This window comes from Octodon degus, unplaced genomic scaffold, assembly GCF_000260255.1.
Source record: "Octodon degus isolate 3935 unplaced genomic scaffold, OctDeg1.0 scaffold00061, whole genome shotgun sequence".
Lineage (NCBI taxonomy): Eukaryota > Metazoa > Chordata > Mammalia > Rodentia > Octodontidae > Octodon > Octodon degus.
The window spans coordinates 9,335,327-9,355,774 of NW_004524637.1; the positions used below are offsets into that span (position 1 = coordinate 9,335,327).

The 20,448-nt window shown below is 37.7% G+C and overlaps 1 protein-coding gene across 2 annotated transcripts in view; it reads right to left on the reverse strand.

Moving 5' to 3' along the window:
- The window catches only part of Rims1 (regulating synaptic membrane exocytosis 1), a 496,751-nt gene that overhangs the window by 94,531 nt on the left and 381,772 nt on the right, over positions 1–20,448 (reverse strand). Inside the window, exons 25-26 of one of the 2 annotated variants that reach the window (XM_023718668.1) lie at positions 16,956–17,138; positions 15,777–15,889 (exon numbers count right to left, since the gene is read on the reverse strand). In XM_023718668.1, coding sequence (XP_023574436.1) covers positions 15,777–15,889; positions 16,956–17,138 — 296 coding nt within the window. Of the gene's footprint in view, positions 1–8,853; positions 8,929–15,776; positions 15,890–16,955; positions 17,139–20,448 lie in introns of those variants that run through there. The other variant, XM_023718669.1, reaches the window with a different exon arrangement.

Sequence of the window (20,448 nt, forward strand, 5' to 3'; positions counted from 1 at the left end):
GGAGGAGGAGGAGGAGGAGGAAGAGGAAGAGGAAGAGGAGGAAGAAAAAAAGGTAATGGAAATGTTGATATATCTGATTGACTTGATTGCTTATTTTACCTCTTATAAGGCATTTGTAAGGCATTTACTGACAAATTTTTCGATTTTCATGCTTACATGTGACCTGCCATCCTTGATCAGTAACACTTACACCCACTTCAAAGACTAAGTAGACCAGTAGCATTTATTTTGATGTTTAACAGACAGCTAGCCCAAAAGAAAAACACACAAAGTTTGAAATTTGTGCCTAAGTGTTCAATCATACTTTTTAGCACCGAGTTACTAAATGTTTCCTGGTGCTGAATTCAGTGGCTTAGAAGGCTGTGGCCATCTCTTGTGTCACAGTTATATGAGCCACAAGATGACTCAAGCTGTTCTGAAAATTCTTCAAAGACAAGAAATGGTGGCTAGATGGTTTCAAGGAAAGCAGAAAGCCAGGAATTGCTGGACAAAACACAAGGGGTCAAAAAAAAAAATGCTGCAGGATGGTACTTAGGAACTGAAACAAAATTACTGGAAGCGTGGTTATAGCTACAGAAAAGCACATGCAATAGAAAATCTGTGCAAATATCAGCTCTCTCTTCCGCCTATCGTGCAAGCATCTCTGTGTCCCTCACCAGCTGTCTGCTCCCAGCTTTTTAAGCCAAAGGCTTTCTTTTCTAATCAAAGCATAAAGCAATACAAAGACATCTCCCTTTCTAATACAAACAAGTAATGGCAGCTTAGCCCTATCAATTTTTTGATATTTATTCTTCCATAGCTTTGAAGCCTTTAAGATTGTGTAGTTCTTACGGCTGATGGTTCCCAGACATCGGTCACGATTTCGCAAGAGCTACTGGCCTGACGCGTTTCCAAGCACTTCCAGTGGCTGCAGCTTGCTTGTCAAGACAAGTGTGCACTGTTCCACGGAAGATTATTTCAGGGTGTGATGTGGCCGTATTTAAATCATTATTTTGTAAAACTCAAAACTGAACCACGAGTACACAGTGGTAACCACCACTCTTTAGACTGAAATGACCTCATACTTACTTTCTACAAGTGCATACTGTCCTATATTAGTTAAAGTTTATATCCTTTAAATATGTCAAAGACTAAAAAAAATCTCCAAATTAATCTTACGACTCTAAATCTTGAGTGGAAGCCCCTCTTACTCTCAAGCCAAACCGTAGTTGCTTGGCTGTCACTGTTCTTGAATTCCAAGAATGGCAGCAAAGTTCAAATAGCTTATTATTTATTACTAAGGCAGATAATTATACAGTATCCATATTTCCAAAGTTTTTTTTAATTATCTCCTAATGATGTGTATTTAGTACATATTGCAAAAGTAGTTGCTTGTACAAAAGACTGCATCCCTTTTTCCAGTCACTGGAGAAAATTCAGTGTGACTATAGAAATTCTAAATCTGCCAAAGATTTGAATATTTTTCCTTTTATTTCCCAGCTGCATATTGTGGGGGAGAAAAGAGTATTTCTGGGTTATAGATATGCAAACAAAACAGAAGACAAATTTATCAAGTAAAGTAAGATATCACAAATTTGAATTGCAAATATGATGCTGTTGACATACATGATTTCAGAAAAGTGAAAGCATTCATTAAAATTACATTGCAACCTTGGAATGTGACTGTCCCCAATGAGGGTGCTAGAAGTAAAATGATGCACAGCTTATAGAACTCCAATATCTTACTTTAGAAAGAATAATTACTAATAAATTACTGATTAAAATTTTTATTTATCCTTAAAATAGAGCATTAAATTTACACCTAAACAATACTGCACTGGTTGTGTTATGAACTAACAAAATTATTAAATTCCAGTTGTTTCTTTATAAAAGGACTTTAAAAATTGGAGAGTTTTCTTTTGATTTCATAATTATCCATATTACATTTATGGACAGCATGATACTGTATGAAGCAATTGATCTCATCTAACACTTAAAGTTAATTAATATCATAATTTTATAAATATTTTTTCTAAAGAAGGCCAAAGGGTCAAAATATTCACTATAAGCTATATAAACAATGATTATATTTCATGCTGAATAAACTGTGGCTTTTCAAAGCCCTTTTTAGGGAAAGGTCTACAGGGTGTTTAGGGTCTCATTACTAGATTGGACTCATAGTGATCCACCTGTTTACAGCCTCCCAAGAGCTGTGATTACAGGCTTGTGCCACCAAGCCCAGACTCAACTGCCATCTCAGTACAACCCAGGGGCTGGCACGGCAGGCCTGGGGATTGAACCCCTGGCTCCTGTGCCTGTTGACAGGTGCTTTAATCCACTGAGATATTTGGCTGGCCCTCCAAAATATTTTTTGAAAGAGCAACTTTATATTCAAAATGCTGGAATTGTTTTTCAGATAGATCTATGAATGTAAAAAATCAACTCAACATAAAACATCATAAAACTGGATCTTAGTTTGAGGAGTTAAATTAAAACCATACTCTTTCAGATCTGTTTTATTATTATTTTTTTTTTTGTGTGGTACTGGAGATTGAACTCAGGACCTTGTGCTTGCCAGGCAGGTGCTAATGCCACTGAGCTATTTCCCCAGCCCTAAAACTGTACTCTTGTGAAGTCATTTCTTGTCTTGTAAAAGTCAGAATAAAAGCAATAAAAACAAACTTGATTAGAGCAAAGAGGTTAAGAAAAAGTAGTTGTGATTTATAAAGGACAACAATTTCTAATAGAAAGTATTACATAGTATGAAAGACTCAAATTAAAATAATTATTTTACTTTATGTTTGGTTTTTTTAGGTGCTGGGGATTGAACTCAGGACCTTGCACTTGCCAGGCAGGTACTTAGGCGAACAAGCTATCTTCCCAGCTCTACTTTTCTTGTCGCATACTTTGCTTACAATTTCTAATCTATATAAATTCAGTCTTCACAGATTTATTAAGGATCAATGACCCAAGATGCATAACCTCCAATTCCTTTATTAACAGGCTGAAATTATATATATATATTTTGTTCATTCCAGTGTGTACTTTTCTATGTCTTTTTCCTTCATAATATTAAGAAGGCCTATAATTAAACAATTTTTTATAAAGGCTTAAGAGTTTTTAATAATGTTCTTTAAACTATCACTGTTAGGGCTAGGGAGATAGCTCAGTGGAATAAATGCTTGCCCAGCAAGCACAAGGTCCTGATTTCAATCCCTGGTACCACAATAAATAAATAAATAAATAAATAAATAAATAAATAAATAAACTATCACTGAAAAGTCTCCATAATATGAACTTCCAAGAGAATGTGATTATCTGCGAAACTTCTTTTATTTCTGAGACATTTGTCAACATACTTTAAAATATTGCAAGTATTACAGTTACTGATAATTTGGTACTATTGTAAACATTAAACTTGCATAAATATATTCAAAATATTTTTCATGAATTTACATCTATATAAAAATGAACCATCTCTGATCTTGATATCCCTAAGTTTTTCACATTTCTCTCTCTGTAGACATAGCTCTGAATTTAAAATGTTTTATTATGTTTTAATTTAAAATGTTTGTTAAAAACAAACAAATGAATTGTTTGTTTGTTTTTAATGTATTTGGTACAGGGTCTCACTATGCAGCTTGGACTCATGGTGATCCTCGTGTTTTCAGCCTCCCCAGAACTGGGATTACAGGCATGCACCACCAAACCCCTACTGGGTTGTGGGCTTAGCACACCTGGGGGTGGGGCCGGCACAACATGTGGTGCCAGAGAGGGAACCCCGGTCCCTATGCTTGCCTAAGCAGGTGCTTAGTCTGCTGAGCTATCTCACTGGCCCAAGTGTTTATATTTGGATAGGAAATATATGTTCATATATCATTAGTCTTTCTAAAATTTTCATCCATTCTTGATAAAATATATGGTAAAAGGAACAGAAGCAATGCAAATTTCTACATTATTAAATTTGTTAAAGTAAAAAACTATAACATTTAATTAAAATTTTTTTCTTGATATTTATTTATTGGATACAGGGTTTCACTATACAGTTCAGATTCACAGTGATCCTCCTGTCTCAGCCTCCCTTAGTAGCGCTGGGGTTACAGGTGTGCACTACCACACCTGGGGTTCCAGGGCCAGCATGGCTTCCAGTCCCAGAGATGGAACTTGAGTCCTTACACTTGCCAGGCAGGCAGTCAGACTACTGGGCTGTCTCCCAGACCTTTACTACTTTATTTTTAACAAGCTTAGCTAGTCCATGTTTCTAAGGTGACATCCAATGATATCTGGGCAGGATAATTAAGCACATCTGTCTTCCTACGATGCGCTATCATGCTTCATGAATAAGAAGTTGACTCCCAGCTTCCTAACTGCACGGGCATTGTGCTCCGTAGGTACAGCCTCGCTCTAGTGCCTTGCTCAGGAAGGGGATCAATGGGAAACTGGATGCGTGAATGTTTTCAGGTAGAATAAACTGCCTCCATAGCTGAGAAAACCATTCATTCTTGGGAGCACTATATTGTAAGAAATAACTACAATGATAGTAAAAAAATCAATACAGGAAGCAATGCAACATAGACATTAAAAATTAATAAAAGGGAAAAAGATTTTGATCATTAATATTCGGTATAAACTCTACAAAGATCAAATACAGAGACAATAATAAAATACATCGTCATATCAAGATGATTTGATATTTGAAAATTTAAAATCTTAATCCTGGTCTCTGCAGTATTGTAGACATTAGAGGAAGAAGAATTGTTCGAATGGGTAAACATTGCCCGTATACCTAGAAGCAATGTGCCAAAGTAGGAAGAATTAAGGAATGGAGTTGACCAGGTTGAAAGGAAAATCCTAGACCCATGACCCATTGGTTTCTCAATATTCCCTCATCAGTTTCTGTATAGAAGGATATACTACACTCCTCCATAGTTTTATCTGTAGAGAACAAACAGCTCAGAGTAACTTCTGTTGTAATTTATCTTATTTAATAAGCTGCTGTTTATTTATTTATTTATTTTTATGTATTCGGTACAGGGTCTTGCTATGCAGCACAGACTCGTTGGGATCCTCCTGTCTCAGACTCCCCAGCACTGGGATTACAGGCGTGCGCCACCACACCTCAGTCTCAGTCACTGGCTCAGCACACCTGGGGGCCAGGCCGGTGTGGCTGTGGTACCAGGAATTGAACCCTGTTTCCTATGTTTGCCTAAGCAGGAGCTTAGTCTGTGGAACTGCCTCACCCTTGGTTAAAGTATTTAAAATGTCTTTTCATTTGCAAAATGGGTACCTACAGGGACTTTGCCCATCATCTAACTTACAGCAACTCTTAATTTTCCAACTTTATCAAAACGGTGTTAAGAAAAAAAAGACTAACTGGTTGTATTTTATACCACTATTCCTATTGTCTTTTAAATTAATAAATGATGCATTCCTTTAATTTCCATCCTTAATTTGGGGGGCCATATAAATGTAGTGAGACAACTTTGGTATGACACACCCAACTCCACACCATCCACCCGCATGTACACACATACACCACACAGACAGATCAGAAGTTTAAAATATTTTGACTGTATACAAATGATGAAGCTGAGTAACTTTCTAGAACAAAATGCAGTGTGGTATGTACGGGCAGGACTATTCCAAGAAGTTTTCCTTGGCTTTTTTTCTGATTTTCTCATGCAATATTAAAGTTTATGCAATAATACTGCAAGCAACAAAAGAAAATACACATCTACCGCAGAAAGAAAGTAACACATGCTAACTAAAAATGGCACATTTAGGGGATTTTAAAGACACAACCTATGTTAACCAAAACGTATACTGCTACAGGTGAATTGCTCTCGAATCTCAAATCTCGGGACTCTACCTCCCTTTCAGCACATTTCCCACTGAACTATCTAAAACAAAGCTCAGGATCCCCAGAACCAGGTACCACTTCACATTTTTAAACCATCTAAACTCCAGAATAAAACTAAAAACTTCAGTCCTTGACTAGTAATCTTGGGCTCATCAGAGATGCTGTCACTGCCCTTACTTTTGTGTGCCTTTCAGGGTTAATTAGCTTTTTAAAGCACATGTAGGTTATGAGGAGGTTGCACTTTCATGGGCCACCTTCCTCATCTGATCTTGGATTTTTTGTTTGTTTGTTTGTTTTTGGGTTCAGACTTGTAGTGATCTTTCTGTCTCAGCCTTCCCAGCATGGGGATTACAGAGGTGCACCACCATGCCCAAGGTTTTTTCTTTTCTTTTACATTAAATGACTTCCATTTATCCATTATTCTATGGTAATACCAAAGGCAACAGAAACTATCTTGATACAAAAGTTGTATTTTTTGTTATATAGATCTTGCTTTATCTTGGTCTTAACCATCCAGCAGAAAAGTCCAAAGACGAGGTATGAAAAGTAAAGCCATATCACTTGTGTGTAAAAGGCACAAGTCAATAACTTCTGACATTGCCAGTCCTGCGAATAACCCACTACTATTATGGACTACTGGACTACAGTGGATTATTTTGCTGAATTCACTCACCTACAATATTTGAATGGCAATGGAATACCCATCTCTGACAAAACTAAACAAAAAGGGGGGGATATAAATGAAGGATCATTTTGCAGTGAAAAAATATATATGTATACAAAATAGTTAGTGTAGATATATAGCTACTTTCTCTTAGTTCAATGAGAAGAAAGATTTGTACTAATAGTGTTTGGATAGGATATCATGTCTGCATCTTGTCCTATGGATAACTCCTACGAAGACAACAATATACAATGTATTACTTACTGTAACTGTCCTACTAACCTGTTTTGAAACTGCCTCACTGCTATTTCTTTCTCAATAAAATTAATTAAAAAATAAAGAAGAAACTATCTTGAAAGGCTTTCTGTGGCCTAGCTTCACACACTTAGTTTCACTTTCTAGGGGTGTCTTCCCGTGGCTTATCTTATTTGGAGGCACGTACAACAACATGAACAAACACAGCAAGCCTGTGCACAGCTGGACACCTACTGCCTTCTACTGTCTTCTTTCCTCAGCACTTGCAATATAAAGCTCGAGAAGAAAGGAAAAATAATGCACTCTCATGACTGCATGTGGTGTGTAAGCTGAGGCTTGATAATCTGTATGAAATCTTTGGAAGCTTTAGGGCTTATGATACTACAAAAATAAACACATCCAGATCAGGTGAATAGAAAAATAAAGTCAAATCCATAACTTCCAAATTCTTACATTTGGCCTTTTTAACCCTTCAATGCCCAAACTTTAAAGAGAAGGCTGGAAAAACAACTATGTGGGAGTGTAAAAGCAAGAAACAAGCCGAGAGAGAGAGAGAGAGAGAGAGAGAGAGAGAAGGGAGGGAGGGAAGAGGAGAGGGAGAGAGGGGAGATAGGGAGGGGGAGAGAGAGACAGACAGAGAGAGAGAGAGAGAGAGAGGGAGGGAGGGAGAAAGACAGAGACAGAGATAGAGAAAGAGGGGGAGGGAGGTAGGAAGAGAGAGACAGACAGGGAGGGAGGGAGAGAGAGAGATGGATGGAGGGAGATAGAGAGAGAAAAACAGGGAGAGAGGGAGGGAGAGAGGGGATGGGGAGAGAGAGACAGACAGAGAGAGAGGAAGGAAGGAGAAAGAGAGATAGAGACAGAGACAGAGACAGGCAGGGAGGTAGGGAGAGAGAGACAGAGAGAGAAAGACAGGAGGGAGGGAAAAATTGAGGGAGGGAGAGAGTGAGAGAGAAAGGGAGGGAGAGAAAGGGAGGGAGGGTGAAAGAGGGAGGGGGAGAGAGACAGGGAGGGAGGGAGGGGGAGAGAAACAGACAGAGACAGAGGCAGAGACAGAAAGAGAGAGAGACAGAGAGACAGATCTGGCACATGCATTAATGGAGTTGTAAATAATTATTCATAAATATTTTTAGTAAGTGTTCAAGAACAGCAAGCCCTAGAAAAGAAATGTGCACCTTGATTTTTATTTTTATTGCAAGCAGGGGGTGAAACCCAGAGTCTCATATACACTAAGCAAGCATTCTGCCAATAAGCTATATTCCTCAGCCCTAAATCTTCGAAATCTTAACCTAGTATGGCAGGAAATGTCTTACCTGGCCCAATATGTTATCTATTCAAAAATTAGAAAACACAAAGCAAAGTGAAATATTTGTCCATTACAGAGCTAATGTTGATTCTGGAAAACACAGATTGTTTAATTATTTTAGCATAGATTCAGCATCTCTTCTGTTCCTATGTGCTTTGCCACAATAGTATACTATTAAAACAAAAATTAACACAGCATTTTTAACATCAAATAAAATGAGTAAAATTTGGGCCAGGGATATAGCTCAGTGGTGCATCCCTGCCTGGCAAGCACAGTCTTGAGTTCAATTCCCGATATCAATAAGAAACTAATAATAAGATTTGTATTTTTCAATATTTATATAAATCACACCCAATTAACATTAATGTTAATATTAACATAATTTTTTTGAGTAATGTGGCATCCAAATGGTTTTGCCGATATTAAATTGAAAACCACAGGTAATTTAGTTGAGCTTTTATTACAGAAACTGAGTGCATAAAAATATAGTTGTCTAGAGCCAACTCTTCAACAGCTTCTATGATCTGCCTGCAATGACTGCACCTTCCCTTAATGAGCAGAAAACAAGGAGCACCAAAATGCTACTTAGTCTTTGTTTCTTCTGCCAAAGTCCTTGTGTTCTAGATGCCCCACATTCCCCCTGTGCACAAGTCACTCAGATTTCACAGTCAAGGGGATTCATACTGATCCAAATTAGCTTCCAAAAGGCAACAAGCTAATGCAATTAAGAAACACTCTCTAACAGGCACGGAAATAGAAAGTGATTATGACAATAACATGTTTTCTCACCTGGAGGTCATTTAATTTCTGGTTCAGTTTTGATCTTCTTCTATCATTATTTCGATGCCCCCAACCTACATTCATGGGCTCTTTAAACTGTCCAAGAAATGTAGCAGAGAGGGAAAAATTCGCTTACTTTTAGAATGAATAATTTAAAATAGGCCTAAAAGCAGACTGTGAAGCCTAAAATCACATGGTCTCTTAGCTCTCGACATAAAAGGAGTTAACAGGGTAAGCGAAGTTGTACGACCGCGTATAGCTCCTCACTTAACTACTGTAGCCCAAATACGTGTTATCTATTCAAATATGCTGGATCTATTTTCTCAAGTGGCACAGTAAAATGCAAAGAGCAACCCAAGGATAGATTTAACAGTGATACAAAACTGGGTGCGCAGGATAGTGCAAGATCACTTAGAGGATTTCTCCAACTACCTTGGTGTTAGAGGGAGCATCAACTGGCGACAGCTCTGCTATCTTAGGCGGTTCATTTAACCCATTCAACTCTGTTTCTATAAAACACAGCTCACTACAATTATGCTGCAGTATATGCACAGTGGGTGTGAATAAGTGCTGCTTTCAATGCTGACCAGCCTATAGATCAAAGGAGTTAAGAACAAAGTCTTTGTACGTAGTCGTGCGTTTTATCATCTATCCCGCCACTCACCACATGAATGACTGGTAAGGGGTCAGGTTTTAATCTTTCAAAACTTTAGATTTTTCAGGTGGAAAAGAAGGATGTTTATAGTTATAGTTCAAATTATTGTGAAAATAAAGTGGGAAAAGTATAACACACTTAGGTGAGTTAGCAACATATAGAAAGTACTTAATAAATGCTATGTGTCATTAATGATGTTAACAGCATTTTACACTTCTCTTTCTGTAGACATGTAACTAACGTTGGAATATTAGTAGTTTGGACCCCACAGTTAGGGTAGTCACCTGTCTTACTCTGCCCAGAATAGGTACCTGAAAAAGTGGAACTACTGGCTTTCTGACAGTTCACCTATAATCCAACAACAACAACAAACCCTGACTAATGAGCCCCTCAGCACATATGGTGTGCTAAAAATGGGGTGTCCTGGTCTTCATTTTTCCAGAGAGAGAGCACACAGATCAACCACAAAAAACAGCACTGTGGCTCAAAGCAGTGGGATTTCCATGCTGTGAACCTTGCCTTTCTTTTGGATGTAGGAGCCTAAAATTTAACTTGAAAGACAATGTCTGAATTTGCTTCCATCCTGACTGGGTTGTGAGACTCACATGGGACAGCTAAACTGCGCCCCCTCATATCCTGGAGGCGAAGCATTAAATTCTCTGTTGCGCTGTGTCTTGTGGGAAACACCCTGGGTCCTGCTCTTCAGCTGTCTTCAGGTGCAGGGTCTGCTCCATGAGGCATTTCTGTACTCCTCCTCAAGGAAGACTTGGCAGGGGACAGAACTCTGGGCAGGAACCTGGGCTTGCAAAGACAGAGCGCCTGATATGTTCTGTTGCAGGGTCATGAGCAAGCACATTCAAAGCAGGCTCTCCAGGGTATTAGGCAGATGGCTTCACTTCAATGGCCTAATCACAGCTTTTGGCCAATAATGATAACATATACGGAGGAGCTCTGGATGAAGAATTCTTGTGCTTGCTTGTCTTTAAGTAAGGTCATGATCCATTTCCAAAATACAATTGTAAGACTTTTATTGCATTCAAATTTGTCCTTCAAATCTAACTAAAATTCTTCTGAATAGAAGAATAAATACACCTGCCATTTGTATGCTCCTGAGAATGTAAAGTTGTTTCTGATACTGAATTACCAAAGCAAGGTAGTCGTAGATCCATGTAACATTCAAAGATCAGAACATAACGATCTCATTGAATACTTTTTATTGAAATCTATTTTTATGTAGTACATCAGGAAAGATTCCAGAATGTCTATCATGTGCATGAATATAAATGTTTTTACAAATCTAAACTAGAATAAATTCTTCAATATTTTGTTAAGTGTTCTCTCTCATTTTCTCTATAATACTGAGATACACAACACACATCGAAATATACTGAGTTAAGGATAATATACTTGGGGTTATGTGCGTATTAAAATAGACCACATTTACGTGCAGTAGGACAGGGTCAAAATGAAGTGCTCTCCATTGTCATCTATTATGCATAGATGGTGTAAATGGGAATAACTCTTAATCCAGATAACTCTAGTTTCCTCAATCATAAACTAGGGAAACTGCTGTTCTCAAGACTGAATTGCAGGATTACAACAGGCCACAGATCAAGCTACCTTCACCTATTAGGAAAATGGACTTTCACTAAAGCCTTATGTAGTTTGAAATATTATTGGAAACGTTAATCCACTGAGCTGAAAACTCACTCAAATGTGGAATTATGAGGCTGCTTGGTGCAGGAAGCACAAGGTGTGTGGGTGGCTTGCAACCTGCTTGACACTCAAGGGCAAAGGCCTAAAATAATGGATGAGCCCAGGAGCAATAAGGAGGACAGTCCTGTGTCAATGGAGTAGTCAAATTATTCTACTCCCTTATATCACTCAGAAAGAACTGATGAGCATTGTAACAAGGTTGAGACCAAGGGCAATGGCACCTGTTAGCTGCTGCCCCGATGCATGCTGGGAGAAGGGCTCAAAACATTCCCGAAGCTATCTACAAGGCGAACTCCAGGCATTTCCTGCTACTCTGAGGCAGATAACACCCTAAGTAAAATGTAAGAATTAAATCTCTCCAACAGCAAGAGAATGCAAACAGAAGCAATGAATACACTATGTATTCTTACTATATAACGTTAATACACGATAATATATTCTTTCAAAGAGAATTGCTTTCTAACTGCTGGTGTGTATAAATAAATTTTAAGGCAAAGATTCGCCTTAGTTTTAAAGTCATGGTCTTCTCTTTGATGTGAATTGTGCATAATAGGAAAGAATTAACAGCAAATGCCCTATAAAATAATTTCAGGAAATTACTTGTCAAATAATTATGCTCATTATTTCAATAAATAGTTACATTGTGCTTGTATACTATAAAAGAAGAGTAATAATATTAAATGTTAGAAAATCACATGAATATTTACCTTTGGTGGAAGAGTTATATTTTTCTTGTTCTTCAATGAATTAAATGCACATAATGATGGAAATAAAAGAAAGAAATCAGCAAATTCATAGTTAGACATGGAAATATGAATTAACACAATGGCATGAATAATAAATGCATAACACATAACGTGACATGATTAACTGCAATGACAAACCAAGTCTCAAATATGGTACTAAAATTAATCAAAGAAAGGATGGATACAGCAATTTAAAGATTTATAATGAGCAAAAACATTACATATTAATATTTTTGGCATTTGTAAAGTATATTCCGCATTAGTTTTTCTTGCCTTTTAAGAATTATACATTTTAGTACCAATTTTACCAAAAAAACTAACTTAAATCATTGTGATTTTGTAATTATAACTGTAATTCTTAGTATTCATAACAAAAATTTTAATATCAGAGTATTACTCCATATGATTTATATTCACCTGAAAGATCCTTTCTAAACTAAATAATATATATTAATATATTCTACCTAGAAAAACAAAATTTCAAGATATAATTCCTAATTATTACCCCAAATAATTTAATTTTTTTTGTCTTACTCTAATTAATTATATTAAAATACCCCAAAGTGAAATTATTTGACCATTAAAGGCTTCTTAGACATTTCATAAAGATCTATCCCTATCTCCTTATAGGTGTATTATTTACTGAGAAATTTACCCAACCTAGGCACTTCCGAATGGGGACACAGAGTTTTAGGTACCAAATATAACAATGGAACAGAGACAGCACTGGGACGCTAGTTTTTAATTTAGGGAAGATCTTCAAAGGCTTCTGTGAAGACAACTCTTTGGCCACATACACACGCACACAAATCAGGTGCGTGGATTCAGGAAATCACAAAATTTTTGTTTTTAATTTTAGCTGAGGTTTAACTTTACTGCCCAGACTGGCCTCGAGCTGTTAGCCACTGTACCTGGCTAAAATATCATACATTTTATACAAACAATTATGTTGCTGCGAGCATCACTCTGTGTAAGAACTAGACTGGAATATAATGCTGGAATGCAATCAAAGAGAATTTCTGGGAGTCTTCAAACTCGATTTCCACATACTATTTAAGTGATGTAATTTGTAGCCCCTTTTTTCAACTATCTCAAAATTGTAGTTGTCTCTTTGTTTTTCCTATAAGTCTACTCTAACATAACTAGACTTCATGTTCAAAATAGGTGATCATCCTCAATATTTAAAAGTTACTTCAAAATACTTTTTTTTCAGAAATTAAGTATGAATATCCTTTCAAGTGGTAAGTTAGCCTTTAAAATAAGAGATACATATTGCTTTTATGGCACAGAGTATAGAAAATCTCATTTATAAGCAAGCCATCTTTGCAAACAATAAAAATGCCCTGGCAAACATCTTAAAAACAATAATGTAAGTAACTGTATATGGGAAATGCTTGCATAAAATTATTTTGTATGTGCATTAAGAAGCTTTAATGTGAAATATCTGCTTTTACCAATTAGCTATGAACTCAATTATTTTTTAGTAAACAGAAGACTACCCTTGCTAAAAATAAAATCACACAACACAACCAGTGTTGGAAAATCCAGCGCAATGGAGACTTCAACAAACAGTTGTGAATAAACTGCAGTCAGTCCTAATCTTCATAGGAGGCAGGTGAATTTTAACAGATTCTATCAAAAGAAAATTAATGATAACCTTTTTGTGTATCTTTAAGAACAACCGTGAATAATGTCTCCTGAATCAGATTAGAAGTCAACTTTCTCAAACAGTGCAGGACAAATGTAGCTGTCATGTGAGCTATGCTGTGTCAAGACACAGATTCAGATGACAGCAGACAGTACCACCATTCACGAAAAGTCCCAAAGCACATGTTAATATCATACAATATACTGTATCATGTTATTTCTAGAAAAATCCACAGCATAATCATCCATGCTTGTGGTCACAATTTTAATAAGTTGCTTCTATTTAATTTAGAAGATTAGATATCTATTTCAGGAACCCACAAGTAACCAAAAGAGTTTATTAAAGTGTTTATGATATTAAAATGACACCATTAATATCATTTTCGGTCAATCTTTTCTTCCCACCTCAATTCAATCCTTACACATTGATGATTTCTCTGAAAGACAACTGTGAACAGGAATATTGTAAAGTTACATTGATATCAAAAGCAGAACATGAGCTCTTTAAAAAAAAATAAAATCTAAAATCCAAATACAATACAAGTGATTCTGCACAAGCAATTCTTACTTCTCCAGATGTACGTATAACACGATTATAATCCCACTCTGTGAGAATTACGCCCAGTACTCTTACATGCTTATGAACCGGTATAGGGTTTTACTTGCAACTGTAGGAAATGCAAAGAATTTTAGGAACACGGGCCTTTTGAGTATCCAGATGACCTGGATTACAGAGTTTGTAAATACCCCCCAAATTTGTGGTTTTTTTAGTTGTGCAACAGGAGTTCATGAATGAATAATTCAAACACACATCACCTTTTTTATGAAAGAAATTTATCTGCGTGATTGCTAGTTTTAATAACATTATGAATAATCTTCTCAAAATGTTCCCAGAAAAAGGTTTGTTAAACACGTAAATTAGTGTTCCAGTCAATGAAGTATTTTAGAAGAGAGAGTCAGAGTTTCACAAAAGCACAGTCTCCTGAGGAACTAAATGAAATCAATGAGATGAACTAAAGTGATACTTCTAAAGCAAAGCTGAAAAAGTAAAGCAAGAGGCAGGAACAAGAAGAATGATCAAGAGTACAAATCCAGTACTACCCTATTAAAGACTTCAAGTCTCTTAAAACTTACACCAATTTTTCTATAATCAAATATTTTACGAGGCAGAGTACTCTGCACGGCTCTTGGAAGCAACCCATTTATCACCTCCGATCTTCTATATTACATTCAGGGAAAGCATTTCAAGTACGTGAGAAAAAATACCCCCAGCCCCCTCAAGATGGAAGGAATCGCAAGTCTGTCACCAGTAACAATGAAAACTGCTGAAAAAAATAGTCAGTATGTTAATTTTCAGGTAGTTTCCTGAGGGTGAAGAGTTTCAATATATGTTGAAAATATAATTAGTCTGTTGCATTTATAATAAAATCATAAAGTAGACACTATATTAGGAGGTTTTTTTTTTAAACCTTGTTAAGAAATATGTGATAATAAATCCTGACATGAGTCATTTCACTTCTTGGGAAGTGGGTCATAGGAAAAACGCTGTATTTAAATAATCTAGCTCAGGAAGTTTAGAGATACAGTTTTTCAATGTCTACTCTCAAGTCATACACACACATGCACACTTCCACACACAATTTCTCTTTCTCTAGAAAAACAAAAGATATGTTCAAAGTAAGAGACTCTCTAGGCAACAGAAATATTACGGAATACATTAAGTATGTGTTCAAATTCATTTTCATCATTCAATTTATATAAAATTATAAAATACTACCAATCAAGCTAAAAATAAAAACATGAATGAAGCACAAAATGCAAAGTTGTATTTAATTTTAAAAATAGGATTAGGTAAGCCTTCTTTTAATGTAACCAAATCTACACAGTGCCAAGGCTTTCATTTATTTTTATTCTTGTATCTTTGAATAATACTACTGCAAGCTGCACCCACCCTTTAAAATAACCCATCTAAGACTCATCGTGTACTCATTCAGTAACTGTGTGCTCGCCATGAACAACTAGGAATTAAGCATACAATTCTCTGAAACTTAAATTCTCAAGGTCTAACAAACCCTACGTAATTAACCTCTATCCCTTCACTACAGGCTTGTTGTAAAAGGAGGTGCTCCAAGCCAAGACTTGGCACAAGGGCCTCTCTGTGTGGATACCTTGTTCTATACTGCCACTTCTCACTGGCACTTGTGGGAGCTGTCTTCCCCTGCGGCTGCTGAAGGCTGCGTCTGCCGGAGGGGGCTGCGGCGGGCTTCCTTGTCGGTGCGTTCTGCAGGCAAAAAGCAAAGGGAGGGATGAAGTTCGAATGCAGCGAGAACAAATCCTTTCTCTTCCCTGCTACTCCTGCAATAGTAAAAAAGCCCTACCGGGGCTCCTGGAAGCAACATCGAATGCTTTTCTTAACTTTCTAATGCTACGTACAAAAATAAATATCCTAAAAGGGCTCTGAAATGGCCAGGATAATGTCTGCTACGTGTTCTGCTTAAAAACTTCCTGACCTGGGCTGAATCAGATGTACTTCCCACTAACCTATGAAGTCATGTTCCCTGGAAAGTCACTCTTGTTTTGATAATGCTGAACAAAACCATCTCATAATAGCCTCTGGGAGTTTACAAAGGAAAAATTAGTTACAAGAGGCTGTTGCTTGAATCATTACTATTAAATCAATAAATACTCCAGGGTCACTTGTACTGATAAGAATATTTCTAGCTGCAGATGCTTTTGTAAATTACTATGCCATATATTTTATTTTTAAATAGAAAAATTGTCAGAGGATACTTAAACTAACCCTAGATGCATGCTGTGAAATACATGAATGGAAGACTGAAAATTATGAATGGGAATTTGGGAAGCATGCGCACACACCCCTACTGCCCCGGGCTAAGCTGACTGCCACCTGCTGGCCTTCCATTATTTTCTTTTAAGTGAAAAACTAAAGTACTCTAAGACTTCTCTGAACACATTCGGAAGGTTCTCTCTTAATTCTTACTTTTTAAAAAAGCAAATACATATTTAACGCCAAGTAGTTCACCATGAAGAATTTCACATATTTAGTAAATTGTATATGAATATGCCACACACAGATGAAAGACATAACATAGCCATATTTCATTGTCGATGAGAGCTAACTGGCAGGAAGTAGAGGCTACCACCAGCACAGCGAAGAGAGATGCAGGTAAGAGAGGAGGTGGGAGAGGTTTCGGTGCCACAAAAAGAGGATCGAAGTTCATGGCGTCAGTATAATGAGTGAAAGCTTCGAGTGCTCGGGAAAGCACAACACCACACCAGGACCCGGAGGCAGGACATGAATGCTCGGCTGGACACGGAATAGCAACCTTGTCAGGAGCGGAGACGGTGGCGCCGACCCTCCAGGGCCGAGGTGGTGCAGAGAACACAGTGCTCTGACACTAGAGTGCTCGCTCGACCGGGAGCGAGCAGGAGATTTGCCCCTAAGGACTGGGTGATCAGTCGCTCTTGGGGCTGCGTGTCCCCTTCTAGAAGGACATGGTGGGAGAACCCTAAAACATTAGGGCCAGAAAAGATCTTCAGTCAAAAGGTACATATCAACTTGCATAGCAACACATCTGTCCAGGGAAAACCTGGTTACACTCACAAGACAGTGATTTCTCTGGAACCACCACACAACTACTACACTGGAATTCAAATCAAATTAGGCACTTACATCACACGCACAAATGTCACATCATTTATAAAGGATGAACCCAGGTTGCTGCCATGTGACAAACTTCTGGAAGTCTCACAAGGCAGAGATTTCTGTCTCCTTTTGCTGAGCTCCATATCAAGTGCCTAAGACATAACTATACCAAGAGCAGCTCAGAGAAGAGAAGTTGGTGAATGAGTACAATTAGAACGTTGAGTCCTAGAGCTGCCTCCCAGAGAAATACTGTACTGGAGAAATCTGTGTGTATTTTTACAATGTTCATGATTTTACTTCTTGTAAGACAATGGCAAACAGCAAAAGGAGGATGCCTTTTGAGGTCAACTTAGAGTATTTCATTAAAAAAATAAAAATAATAAGTGAATACTTCATTAAGTTATATAACTGACCTAAGTGCAAATAGTTAACATGTGAACAAAACATTCTTTCACATATTCGAGGATCTGAAAAGACATCTTTTAACTGACTTCATCTGGTGTTCAAAGCTATTATGTGGAAAATTTCGTAATGAAGGTTCAAGGATTCAAAACTGATGTTTACACATATATACTTTTGTATATGCATGATAACTTTATTTGTATATGTGTACTTGTTTGCAGTGGATGCATGCTTTTGATCATTTCCGTTATTCAAATATTATTGAAATATAATTTATTGAAATGCATAATTATCATACTTATTATATATTACCATAACAGAAGGAATGAAGTAACATCTCATTCTTTTAAAGCAGTGCTGTGAAATTCACTCAACTTACTTAATGTGTGGGAAAATAAACAACACATATATGGTCACCAAAAGCATATGTAATATGTGCCACCTTGGGTCTTTATTCAAAGTACTTTTTGTCATCACGAGCTATGGACTGATGTTTGATTACACCCTAATTCATACACTGTAACCGGGACAGTCGTCCCAATTTCTAAATTAAAATGCAAAGCAAATGACAATATTCTAATGTCAAAACTGTACATTTGTTCTGAATTGACTGTCCCGTTAACACATCTGTACAAAATTGATGGAGATGAGAATAATTCACATGACCATATCTAATGATCAGGAGTTTGGTCTACCACACTTTAAAAGCTGCTGTCATGAAGATAAACTTCAAGCAATCCTTATTCAAAATATACAGTCTGAATGTGGTTTAAAATGAAATTAACTTTCACCCCAGTACTAAGAAATGTTATGCATATTTCCACTAAAATCTTACTTGAGGCCAGTGAGAGAGCTGAGCGAACTGAAGTGCCTGCTTAGGCAAGCTTAGGCAAGCACAGGGACCACTGTTCAATCCCGGGCACCACATGCTGCACCAGCCTCGCCCCCAAGGCAGGTTGAGCCGGCCACAAAAAAAAAAAAAAAAAAAAAAAAAAAAATCTTGCCTCACTCCTTAACGTAATCTATAAGTAAGAAAAAACTTCAAGGTGGGGGAAATGACTCAGCAGAATAAGCGCTTGCCTGGCAAGCACAAGGTCCTGAGTTCAATCCCTAGTACCATCATCAAAAAATAAAACAAAACAAAAAAACCACCTTCAATGGGAACTGAAATGGGAATAATGTAGCTTTGTGTGGCACCAAACTAAATGTCTAAAGGATACAAAGCAAATTCAGGGGCAAATAAATGGGTTTTGGGGCAAATATAATACCGCTCCAATATATGAGCTGGAAGCCTTCATCTATGGAGCCGGAAGAAAGCCTGCCGGGCCTGAAAGCAGAGCTCAAATTAATTACATAGAATTAATTATGAAGAAAGATTCTGCATTTCCTTTGAATTAAAAGCTCCTCAGTATCACAGCAGGTCCTGCCACCAGCCAATGTGCCACAAGAATGGATGCAGAGGCCACAGCAGTGCTGAAAGTCACTGTGGAGGATGAGAGGAATGTGGTGCTAAGGCTGTTGTGGGAAGAAACCGCAGGAGGAGGAAGCTTAGAGCTGGAGGAGAGACAAGGGAGTGAGGGAAGGCTGGCAGAGGAGTGATAGGGGGACTGGGTGTGGCTTGTTTTCAGAACAGGACAGGAGACTGAGATTCTCACTGCAGGAGCACAAAGCTGAGACCATGCAGGCTCTGGAGACTTGAGCCTGCCATGAGGCAGGAGGTGCAAAACCAGGAAAGAGATTAGGAGCAATCGTTGCAGAGAACCGGCAGGCAGTGAAGGACAGGTAGGAAAAATGATAGGAACTATTTTATCCTGATCAATGCAGGGCTCCATGTGCCAGGCACGATGTACGTGTGCATGACTGCGTATGCATGCAGGTACACAGTACTGATCCCCACGTACTCTTGTGTCTTCATCCCCCAGAGGTGTGAATCTTACGTTTTACAAACGCAAGAGCTGAGGGTCATAACTACTTGCCAAGGGATAAAGGGATAAAATGCAGTAGAGAAGGAGTCCGTGCAAGCCTGTGGAGTTGTAGCACCTGGTCTTCCTGCCTGGTAAGATGGGATTTGTTTCTGTACCTCAAGGTTCAAAATAAACACTAATTTCCTACCTTAGGGTTTATTCTTGGCACAAGATATACAACCAAGTGGCAAATCATGAGGACCTAACAGAATTGTTGGAGGAGTCTGTAGGATCATACTACATGAAAATGACATTCAATGCACATTCCCTTTGCCATATATACATGTATGTATATAGCTCAGCTCACCATCTTCAAGTGAATAGCAAACAATTTACCACTGAGTGTATTTCATCGTTTTATTCAGCTAATCTTTTAACTTGTATTTAACATATTTCTCTCAACAATCCTACATCCTTAATCAGACATTTCTATTGTTGCAAGTAGACTTGTGGGAAATTCTACTGAAGCTTAAAGTATGTCACTGGGGCTTTCTTTTTAAAGAGTTGATAAAGGAAGGGTGGGCTCTTTAAAGTTGAGTCTTCAAGATGTTTTCTCCTGAGACAGCCTGGGATAGGCCAGCACACCCTCCTTCTAGTACAGCAGAACAGCATAAGAGTGCATGTTCATGCCGTTCTACACAGTACAACAAGCAACCCAGCCCACAGTTGGAATGCAAAATGTAGGCTCCACAGGAAGAAAAGTCACTTGGAATGGAGCCCGGAAATGAGGAGGTCTCTAGCTAAATTCATGGAAGTCAAAAAGCTTGATTTCCATCTCATGAAGGGGTTTTCCAAAGGACTATGAAG